The sequence below is a fragment of the Ochlerotatus camptorhynchus genome, unplaced genomic scaffold (genome assembly GCF_037179485.1).
Source record: "Ochlerotatus camptorhynchus isolate MF236.1 unplaced genomic scaffold, CSIRO-AGI_Acam_v1.1 ptg000446l, whole genome shotgun sequence".
NCBI classification, from domain to species: Eukaryota; Metazoa; Arthropoda; class Insecta; order Diptera; family Culicidae; genus Ochlerotatus; species Ochlerotatus camptorhynchus.
Genome location: NW_027040932.1, coordinates 505079 through 516391, shown reverse-complemented (window position 1 = coordinate 516391; position 11313 = coordinate 505079). Strand labels below are relative to the sequence as shown.

Genomic DNA, 11313 nt, shown 5'->3' with positions numbered 1-11313 from the left:
CATCTTGCACGAGCACTATTGGATTCGGGCTCACAATGTTGTTTGATGAGCGAACGACTCTGCCAACAATTGCGATTGGTTCGGCGACGAATAAACCAACCCATCTTCGGCGTCGGTGAATCTCAAATTCGGGCTGTTGGTTCGGTCTCCACAGAAATTCGATCTAGAATCGACGAATTTTCGGTCTCTCTGGATTGTTTGGTTCTTCGCAACATCACCACAAGTCTGCCTGTGGTATCAATTCCAAAGAACAATTGGACCATTCCCGAGGGCATTAACCTTGCAGACCCTGAATTCAACGTTTCACGGAAAATAGATATGATAATTGGTGCTGAACATTTCTATACGTTCCTGAAGGGTGGCCGGATCACTTTGGGGAAATCATCACCCACGCTTGTGGAGAGCGTGTTTGGTTGGCTACTATCGGGAAAGTCATCCTATGAAACGATATCCCACCCCCCGCTATGCCATATTTCTACCTTGGAGTCACTCGATCGGAACATCGAGAAATTTTGGCGTATAGAGGAAGTAGATACCAGAATTCTGTCACCAACCGAGCAGTGCTGTGAGGATTTCTACAAACGCTCAGTATCCCGGGAATCGACTGGGCGATATGTGGTCAAATATCCCAAAAAGGAAGGCTTTTCCCGTATGATTGGTGACTCCTACTGCAATGCCTTGCAACGATTGGAGAGTCTCGAAAGGAAACTAGATCGGAACGAGGAATTGAAGGAGAGGTATTACGCAATCATGAGGGAATTCATAAATCTAGGACATATGCGAGAAGTCTCCCCAGATCAAGAAGAACCCGCTATAGTTTGCTATCTTCCCCACCACCCGGTGGTGAAGGAGTCGAGCACGACCACAAAGGTCCGTGGTGTGTTCGACGCATCGGCGAAAACCAGTTCTGGAAATTCACTGAATGATGCGCTCTTGGTCGGCCCCGTTATCCAAGACGAACTGTAGGTTATTGTCCTCCGATTTCGTAAATTCAGGATAGTTTTACTGGCAGATATCGAGAAGATGTACCGTATGATCAGCATGCATCCTGATGAGTGGTTCCTCCAATGCATTCTTTTCCGTTTCGGCAAAGCTCACCCTATCACCAAATACGTTCTAACGACAGTGACGTATGGATTGGCTCCGTCATCATTTCTGGCAACCCGCACGCTTCATCAGCTTGCCGAAGACGAAGGCGATTCGTTTCCCCGCGCTGCAGAGGCGCTAAAGCAAGATTTTTACATGGACGATTTCATCCGAGGAGAGAATAGCGTCGAGTCGGCGATCAAATTACGACGAGAGATAACTGAGTTACTCAAACGTGGAGGTTTTCGACTGAGAAAGTGGTGTTCCAATTCCCAAGCGGTCCTAGAAGGAATTCCGGAGGATGACCTAGCCACTCAATCCAGTCGATCGTTCGATCCCGAAGAGACAATTAAAACGTTGGGAATCAGCTGGGAACCATCGTCCGACCAGTTTCGATTCAGCATCAACGTGAGCATGAAGGAAGGACCGATAACCAAACGTAAAATTTTGTCGGGGATCGCACTCCTGTATGATCCGCTTGGTTTGATTGCACCGATTGTCGTTCGGGCCAAGATATTGTTGCAACAGTTGTGGATGCTGTCTTTGGAATGGGACGAGGTGGTACCCACCGAGATCCAAGCCAAATGGATGACTTTTATCAACGAGCTGCCCTACCTAGTCAGTTTTCGTATTGATCGGTATGCCTTTGAGGAGGGGGATGTGCAACTACATTGTTTCGCCGATGCATCCGATGTTGCTTATGACGCGTGTCTGTACGTGCGTACAATTGGAATCAACGGAAAAGTGAAGGTTGAACCATAGAGGTAACTCTAAGACTAGAAGGTCCCGAAGAAATGTGCTCAACTTTTTGGCTCAGCTCTGTACTATCTTCGGTCCCAAGCTAAACGATTCACCCCTCGAAACATACGAAAATCCAATAACCCCTCATTTTATCTGTCAAACTTTCATAGCGAATCAAAACAAACATTGTGTACACGGTAAGAAAAAAGTACCCAAAATTGAGTTCCTTTCACTCATCACGTGGCTTCCGTGGGGCTAGGTAAAATTAAGTTAAAGAAGAAAACTCAATTTTGAGTAATCCTGATCGTTGACCAAGTTGACAAAAAAATAATAAAATGGAGCAGACTGGAACCGAACCATGGACGTTGAGATTACGTCTATCAACGCTTGTAAAACTGAAATGGTTAAAGGCGCATAAGAGCAACCTCAATGAAAATAAACTTATATTTGAGTTCATTTATTATTACTCAATAGTTGAGTAAATTTTAACCAACCCCGCTTTTCTGATTCACTCAACGGCAGACCTCAAATCATAGAACCCAACGTTGAGTTTTTTTAAACTTAATTTTGAGTATTTTTTTCTTGCCGTGTAGTACTCGAATTTTGACTAGAATAGGGTACGTTAAACGATTTGCTTGGGACCAATAGGCTACTCAAGTAGTGAGCCAATTTAAAATCGTTAGTTTCGTATTGATTGTTGGTTGAACTGCTAACTTCGAAATCGAGGGTGGCCCCGCTGAAGAAGCGTAGTACTCCACGGTTGGAATTATGTGCTGCTCAAATCGCTGCTCATCTAGCTACGAAAGTCCGCAATGCGCTGGAAATTGAACCTGGATCCATCTGGTTTTGGTCAGATTCGACGGTGGTCTTGCACTGGCTTCGCTCCCCACCGCAAACATGGAAAACGTTTGTTTCAAATCGTGTGGCCGACATTCAAATCCTAACTCACGGCTCCAGGTGGCGGCATGTTTCCGGAATGGAGAATCCCGCAGATTTGGTATCGCGGGGTATGGAAGTTCGATAGTTCACGACGAGTGAGCTTTGGTGAAAAGGACCCGATTGGCTGCGGGAGGGAGAGGATCTCTGGCCAGAACAAGTACCCATTCTGACTGCTCCATTCGACGATTTACTTGAGCGCAAGACAACGTGCCTGGCAATTCAAACCCCACCACCACCGAACCCCTTGATTACCCGATTTTCGTCGTACCACCGCATGGTACGGACGATAGCCTATTGTCTGCGGTTTATTAAAAATGCTCATAAGGGAGAACGAGAAAACACAATGTTTCTTTCCGTCGATGAAGTAAAACATTCACAAGCCACTCTGCTGAAAATGGTTCAAGCTGAGTGCTACCAAAAAGAGCTGCGTGCTCTCAAGAAAGGTCAACCGGTTACTAACCAGTCCACGTTGAAGCTGCTGAACCCGTTCGTGGACACTTCTGGAATTATACGCGTTGGTGGCCGGCTTAGACTCTCTGAAGAATCCTATGGTACCAAACACCCAATTCTTCTACCTGGGTTCCATCACTTCACACGAATGCTCTTGGTGTCGTACCACAGACAAACAGACGTAGCTCTTTGAAAAAGTTTTTCTTGAACATATAGTATCTCAAAACATAGGACCTCAGTAACGACATCTCTCGGGCTTCTCTCGGAAAACAAGCTTGCTCGCCAAGTCTCAAACAATATTGCATACAAGTTTGATATAATGTATAGAAACGTCAAAGTGGTCCGATGCCAGCGCTGCGGCGAGTAGTTCGCGGAACTGATAATATTCAAATTAATCGTTAAATTCATGAACGAAGATGCAAAATGAAGAGTTACGTCTGTTTGTCTGTGGTCGTACCATCGTAAATTATTACACGGTGGCATTTCACTCACTCTTGCCGTGGTTCGCGACGATTTCTGGCCAACCAACGGCAGAAGAGCCGTTCGTAGCATAATTTGGAACTGCTACACAGCAAAAAAATAATTTTGATATCACATCAAAGTGGATGCACTACAATCATGTCGAAAATTTCATGTAATTTTTATGGCCACATAAATAAACAAATGCAGTAAAAGCAGCGTAATGTCAGTTCATGCATTGTAATATTGATAATTTTGTCCTTTTTAGCAAGTAATATTACACAATATTTTCGACATGATTGTAGCAACAATCAATACGAAACTAACGATTTTAAATTGGCTCACCACTTTAGTAGCCTATTGGTCCCAAGCAAACGATTAACGTACCCTATTCTAGTTGAAATTCTATTACTACACTATGTTTGTTTTGATTCGCTATGAAAGTTTGACAGATAACATCAGGGGTGTGTGGATTCATGCAGAACATGCAGGGGTGAGTGAAATAGCTTGGGACTGCTTGGGACCGTTGTTCTGGTACTGAGTGAGCCAAAAATAATAATGATTTTCTTCGGGACCCAGTGGTCTTAGAGTTACCTCTATGATTGTAGTGCATCCACTTTGACGTGATATCAAAATTATTTTTTTGCTGTGTACCGCTGTACTCGTACAAATCCCCGTCCGATCCAGTAACCTGTTGGACAAATTCCTACTGCGCGAATCACTCCCAGCCGGCCATTTGCTTCAACCGGCATAGATTACTGTGGTCCAGTGTACGTAAAGGCTAAACTCCGCAAAGGTGCCCCTACCAAGGCCTATATCGCACTGTTCGTATGTTTCAGCACTAAAGCTGTTCATATTGAACTGGTTGGAGATTTGTCTACATCATCCTTTATCTCTGCATTGCGGAGATTTATTGCTCGTCGCGGCTTACCCGAACACATCTATTCGGATAATGCCACGAACTTCGCCGGAGCAAAGCACGAGCTCCATAATCTCTACCAAATGCTCAACAACCAAACCGAAAATGCTCGTATCGCTACCTGTCTCGCAACGAATGGAATCAAGTGACACATGATCCCACCTTGTGCTCCTAACTTCGGTGGGCTCTGGGAGGCTGCTGTAAAAGTAGCAAAAAAGCACCTACTTCGTCAAGTTGGACCCATTTCGTTGCTGCAAGAGGACAGTGTTGGTGCAAATCGAGGGCTGCATGAACTCTCGCCCTCTGGTCGTGTTATCTGATGACCCTAATGACCTTCAAGCGCTAACACCCGGACACTTTTTGGTGGGCTCTTCCCTGCAAACTCTCCCGGAACCGGATTTGAGAGAGATTCCGATCAACCGATTGGACCGTTACCAGCTAGTTCAGCAGAAAGTGCAGCATTTTTGGTACCGATGGAGGACCGAGTACCTGAAAGAGCTGCAACGTTAAACGGCGATAAACCCACGAAAAGTCGACTTCCAAGTTGGCCAAGTAGTCATCCTGCAAGATCATCAGCTTCTACCGGTACGCTGGCTTTTGGCCCGCATTATGGAACTTCACCCAGGACAAGACGACGTAGTACGTGTTGCAACCGTACGTACTGTAGCTGGAGTCTTCAAGCGACCTACTTCGAAGCTATGCCTGCTGCCCTCGACGATGGAGGACGACATCGAAGGAGACGTCACGGAGAAAGCAGATCAGTAGCTTAACTCAAACTTGATGTAATTGAATTTGTATTATGCATTACCAGTAATTCTCAACGAAATATTCATTTCGGTGGCCGGTCTATGTAGGTTTAGATCACTTTGAAGCTAAACAATTTAAATTCAAATTGGAATCCATCTCCAATGCATCCTTTGGCGTCAGAAACGCAGTGCATTGATTAGAATGAAAACGCACTCCAACAGTTGTTATTCTCTCGCTATTGTGTAGCTCGTTTCATTTGTTCCGTTATCACTCTATCAGTTTTCCTTCTTCCAAAATTGCCACATGAGCGGACCGGTCACCATTACCCATAGCTAGAAAAATTATTCGACAGTGAAATAAAGTAATTAGTTTTAAAAGTGAATAAATCCATGTTTTTTTTGTAACCGCGCCGTATCAGTTAAGTGCAAACCCGAAATTTACGCCCGTGATTCATCCCCGTATAAAACAATTTATGAAATTAAAATGTTATCGATTTTCATATATTTTTGGAAGGTTTTCACATATTGTGGATGTTGTTTACTGAGATACAGTTGCTATTGTTATTGTGAACAATATAAATGCCTTAAATTTATATTTTATAAATGCCTAAATTTTTTTAAATATGAATTGAATAATGGCGAAAAAAAAAATTCATTTTCTGGTTTGTTTACGTTTTGGAAATAGGCCCATATCAAATGTCACTCTAGATTTAATAAAGTAACCTACACTCAAAAAATTTATCACACATCTAATGGATGAAATCCATGTGACCCATTTGTAGTGTATATTATAAACATATTTCGACATGATCTCGATTAGAAATAGTTTGGAGGTTTGTAGGCATGGAAAATCATTTACATTCAATTCATGCAATCATTTACATTCATTTGCCTCTAACTTTTTTTTATCAACAGCAATATGCGAAATGATGTATAGAGCTTTAGTGGGTTTTGTTATTAGCTAAAACTTTTTTTTTCCATAAATCAAATCTGTGTCTCTTATGCATCACGAATTAAAGCGGGCAGAATTTGTTTCTGTTTTTCAGTGAATGTAAAATACATTCACTGAAAAATAGTAGTGGCTTCTGTTCGCTCTGGTTCGTCATTTATAAGAGATAAGAATTTGAGTTGTTAACAAAAGTTGTAGCTAATAACAAAACCTACTAAAGCTCCATACATCATTTTGCGGAATTCTGTTGATAACACGAATGATTTTCCATGCCTGGAGGTTTGTAACAAACTTAATATTTTTTGAATTTCGGATTTTCCACTGATAACACAGCCTTGAAGTTTCTACAACATTTATTATGACATTAAAAAATCTACTATAAAAACATTAAATCTGAGGTAGTACTTTGTACGGATTCAATATTCCATTGGGGTCCATCATTTGCTTCATCTGTTGCATTAGCATCAACGATTCCGGACGCTTCGAATATTTCAAATATTTTGTCTTTAGGAACCCGATGCCATGTTCGGCGCTGACACTTCCTCGCACCTTGGACGTGTACTCGTACACAAACGGTTCGAGCAGTTTGTAGATTTCCGGTGTAAACTTCGGACAGGACACGTTCAGGTGAAGGTTGGAGTCTCCGATGTGACCGTAGCCGGTCACCTTGGTGGCCAGCGATCCGACTCGTTCCCGAGTCGCTAGGACTATGTCGTAGAAGTTGTCCAGTGGGAGCGAGATATCGTACTTGAAACAGTAGCCATCGTTGATGAGACTGTCGGCAATCAGTTCGCGGAGTTTCCAGATGTTCTGGGAAAGAATGTTGGGTATTAAAATGAACGTTATTTAGCTGTGCAAGAAGTAACTTACTCTCATTTTGGTTGGCTCATTGGTAACAGTTCCATCCAGAACAAGTCCGTTCTCCATAGAGCTTTCCAGGAAATTTGTAAGTTTCTCTTCGTCGTGAACCATGTTGCTTCCGGAAGTCTCAATCAACATGTAGAACGGGTATTTTTCGATTGGTGATCTTAAAAGAGCCACTGGTTAATAATAACGATCATTCGTAGGATCATGAAAGTTCTTACTGAAGATTGAAATGGTAGGTACTGCTCTCTAGAGATCCCGCATCGATCATTTCACACGACGATAAAATTTCTCCCAATCCCCTTTTGGCTGACAGGAACGTATTCTTAACGGCATCGTAGTTTTCCAAGCCAAGGAAAGCCACGTTCACTGATTTCGAAGCCGTTGGGCAGAAAATCGACAGTTTTGTTATGATTCCCAAGGTTCCTTCAGAACCTATGAAGAGATGTTTCAGATGGTAACCCGTATTGTCTTTCTTGAAATCGGACATCAGATCCATTATACGGCCTTCTGCTGTGACCTAAAATGATCAATTACTAATGTACATGACTAAGGTATCAAAGATGTAAACTTACAGCTTCAACGCCAAGCACCGATCCGTGAAGGTTTCCATAGCGAACCAATCGCAGTCCACCGGCATTCGTCGATACATTTCCTCCAATGTGACACGATCCCTTGGCACCCAAATCTAGTGGCATAACTAGTCCTTTTTCGTTAACCTTATCTTCCAAACTGCCCAAAACGCATCCAGCTTGGCACACCAGGATCCCCGAGTACTCATCAATCTTTTCAATTTTATCCATCAGCGAAAGTGACAACACAACCTCATCAAAGACCGGAACCGATCCACCAACCAGTCCAGTGTTTCCTCCCTGTGGGCACACAGCCAATTTTCGCTCATTGCAGTACTTCAATATCTCCGAAACTTCTTCGGTACTCTTCGGTTTCAGAACCACCCGGCTATAGCCCCGGACGCTCCCCATGTAGTCGATGTTGTATCCTTGAATGTCCTCCGCTTGCGTCAGCACTCGGCTGCTGCCACCAAGGATCGATTCAAACTTTGCTACATCACTGTCGCTCACTTCGTCAAATTGACCACGTTTCACCGGGTAGCGTTCTTTCGTAAGGGCAGGGATCTCGCGATGGCTGGACGCGAGTTGACGACACAGGTGTTGAAAGACTTTTCGTTGCGGAAGCTTGGTTCGGAGGGAATTAGAACGAAGGAGGAACATTTTTGATGACTATAGCCAATTCTAGAAGAGGGGAGACGAGAATAAGGGGACTTATTAGGGTATGCTGCTGTAGTATTTGGAATGCAAACATGACTAGTAGAGGGATGCAAAATCTGATGTTTTCGCACCACAGTCTTCAAACGGTTTCAAATCGTCCGCCCAAAAATTTGAACTCATTTAGTTAAACTCACCATGCTCAAACCATTTGAAATTTATATGGGAATTACTACGGGAAAAGCAAACATTTTGTTGATACCATTCTTATAATTCCCCATACTTATCTACAAAAAAACAAATTGATTGCTATACTTTTCACCACCACATTCACCAGTACAAACAGACGTCAGAACCTTTATTGTTATTATCACTTTCTCAGAAAGGAATGTATAAACGTTTCGAGTATTGATTCTATGATGAGATGTGCATTAAGCGAACCCCACACGTTTCAATATATTGACGCGAAGGGGAATTATTGACAATAATATTGGTGATGTGAATTCAGAAATATTGTCAATCTCGATGTATTGAGGTCAATAAATAATGTATTGACAATACGATTATTGTCAATAAAAGGAATCGTGTAGGGTCCACTTTAGGGTGGGTTAACATTATAACCCCTGCTCCCCAGCTCATTCGATGTGCATTGAGGTTCCCAACAACTGTGCAAAATTTGAGCAAATTTAGTTATTATCTGGACTAACTCTAGATAGAGCTGGAATTAGGGCGTAACAGCGTTTGTAAACAATGACTTCTCTCGTGGATTTCTCGGAATTCAAGGCACGCCTACACAAAACAACATATCCATCGGGTAGGAGTAGTCTTTCTCTACTCGATGGTGATGTCGATTTGCCAGGGAGAGCTATGGCTTCCGAGAAATCATCGAGAGAAGTCATTGTTTACAAAAGCTGTTACGCCCTAATTCCAGCTCTATCTAGAACTAAGCAGCAACGTGCTAACATTTCGATATTTAGTGTCCGTTTGCATCCGTTGCGCGGTCTAAAACTGACCACGCAGCATTTATTTATTAGGTGCATATCTAGATAGAGCTGGAATTAGGGCGTAACAGATTTTGTAAACAATTACTTCTCTCGAAGATTTCTAGGAATTCAAGGCACGCCCACGCAATCCAATACAACCATTGGGTAGGGGATGTCTTCCTCTACCCGATGATGATGTTGATTTGCGTGGGCGAGTTTTGATTTTGTAGAAATTATTGAGAGAAGTCATTGTTTACAAAAGCTGTTACGCCCTTTTTTCCAGCTCTATCTAGATATGTTTATTTTTGAGCAAATAAATTCATTCAATGTGCAACCATCAGTAGAGTTTTTTTAATTCTTTATTTGTTCGAAATTTAAAATAAATTGCATTTAATTTTAACCTAGGTGCTCCAGTTACAACAGTAACTTACCAGCCTTAATTGTTATGATATATATCTAAGTGTTTTTACAATGTTCCTGCCTTGGCAATGCAGTATTTTAAACAGATTTTTTAAACCTGCATGGCAGTATAACAATTGAAATCTTAAAACTAAAAACTAGAACTAAATCTTATCTAAGTATAAAGGGAATTAATCGTTGCAATTGAGGATTGCAACGATTTTTGTCTGAAATTATTAATTATTTTGTTAGACATTTGTTCTAAAGTCTCAACATTCGAAATTCTATGTACCTCGGTAAAACTGTACCAGGGAAGCAACTTCAAAATCATCTTCCGAACTTTGTTCTGAATCCTTTGAAGGGCTTTTTTCCTGGTAGTGCAACAAATAGACCATATTGGCACAGCGTAAAGCATGGCCGGTCTGAAAACTTGTTTAAATATTAGAAGTTTATTCGTCAGGCAAAGTTTGGATTTCCTGTTTATAAGAGGATACAAACATTTTATATATTTGTTACATTTGGCTTGAATGCCCTCAATGTGATCTTTAAAAGTTAATTTTTGGTCAAGTATTAATCCAAGATATTTCACTTGGTTTGACCAGGAAATTGGAACTCCGTTCATAGTGACTATGTGACTACTACTAGGTTTCAAAAACGAAGCTCTAGGCTTATGTGGAAATATTATAAGTTGAGTTTTGGAAGCGTTGGGAGAAATCATCCATTTTTGTAAATAAGAAGAGAAAATATCTAAACTTTTCAGCAGTCTGCTGCAAATAACACGAAGACTTCTTCATTTAGCTGAAATGCCTGTGGAGATTTGTGGCAGCCCTGAGGCAAATCAGGGAGGTCCGAAGTGAAAATGTTATACAATATAGGCCCAACAATGCTACCCTGAGCAACTCCTGCTCTAACAGGTAGTCGATTAGATTTGATAATTTACCTGCAGGGTTCTGTCAGTTAAATAATTTTTAACTAATTTCATAATATAAAGTGGAAAATTAAACTTTTTCAATTTAGCAATCATACCTTCATGCCAAACACTGTCGAATGCTTTTTCTAAGTCTAGAAGAGCAACTTCAGTTGAGTAGCCTTCAGATTTGTTTGAACGAATTAAATTGGTAACTCTTAAGAGTTGATGGGTAGTTGAATGCCCATGGCGAAATCCAAACTGCTCATCAAATTAAGTTCGTATTGATGTGAAGCATCATTCTATTTAAAATTATCTTTTCAAAAAGTTTACTTGTTGAAGAAAGCAAACTTATTGGACGGTAGCTAGAAGCTTCAGTTGGATTTTTATCCGACTTCAAAATTGGAATAACTTTTTCATTTTTCCATTTATCAGGAAAGTATGCCAAATGGAAACATCTGTTAAATAATTTTACCAAGAAAGGCAAGGTACTCTCTGGAAGTTTTTTGATGAGGATATAGAAAATTTCATCATCACCCGGAGCTTTCATATTATGAAACTTTTTAGTTATATATCTTACATCTTACTTTGTCCAAAATCAGTCCCCCAGGAATCATCAAAAATATTTTCCCAAGAGAAAATATT

General features: G+C 41.4%; 3 protein-coding genes across 3 annotated transcripts; 2 read left to right on the top strand and 1 right to left on the bottom strand.

The window, feature by feature from the left end:
* Positions 1–318: 318 nt before the first annotated feature.
* Positions 319–966, top strand: LOC135711944 (uncharacterized). The gene has a single exon (XM_065234916.1). It carries the CDS (start codon positions 319–321, stop codon positions 964–966), a length of 648 nt encoding a protein of 215 aa, XP_065090988.1.
* Positions 967–1023: 57 nt separating this feature from the next.
* Positions 1024–1848, top strand: LOC135711942 (uncharacterized). The gene has a single exon (XM_065234915.1). It carries the CDS (start codon positions 1024–1026, stop codon positions 1846–1848), a length of 825 nt encoding a protein of 274 aa, XP_065090987.1.
* A 4816-nt stretch (positions 1849–6664) lies between these two features.
* On the bottom strand, positions 6665–8406 carry LOC135711947 (D-2-hydroxyglutarate dehydrogenase, mitochondrial-like). The gene is made up of 4 exons (XM_065234921.1): positions 7729–8406; positions 7375–7673; positions 7160–7316; positions 6665–7099 (listed from the first exon to the last, which is right to left on the bottom strand). Exons 1-4 carry the CDS (start codon positions 8383–8385, stop codon positions 6677–6679), a joined length of 1536 nt encoding a protein of 511 aa, XP_065090993.1. The 5' UTR covers positions 8386–8406; the 3' UTR covers positions 6665–6676.
* Positions 8407–11313: the final 2907 nt, after the last annotated feature.

Excerpts from the sequence above, each read along its gene's own strand:
- LOC135711944 (XM_065234916.1), top strand. The coding sequence starts at position 319 with ATGATAATTGGTGCTGAACATTTCTATACGTTCCTGAAGGGTGGCCGG.
- LOC135711942 (XM_065234915.1), top strand. The coding sequence starts at position 1,024 with ATGTACCGTATGATCAGCATGCATCCTGATGAGTGGTTCCTCCAATGC.
- LOC135711947 (XM_065234921.1), bottom strand. The coding sequence starts at position 8,385 with ATGTTCCTCCTTCGTTCTAATTCCCTCCGAACCAAGCTTCCGCAACGA. Across the intron at positions 7,317-7,374 it reads ACCTACCATTTCAATCTTCA|ATCACCAATCGAAAAATACC; the intron begins GTAAGAACTTTC and ends GGCTCTTTTAAG. Across the intron at positions 7,100-7,159 it reads ATGAGCCAACCAAAATGAGA|AACATCTGGAAACTCCGCGA; the intron begins GTAAGTTACTTC and ends ATTCTTTCCCAG.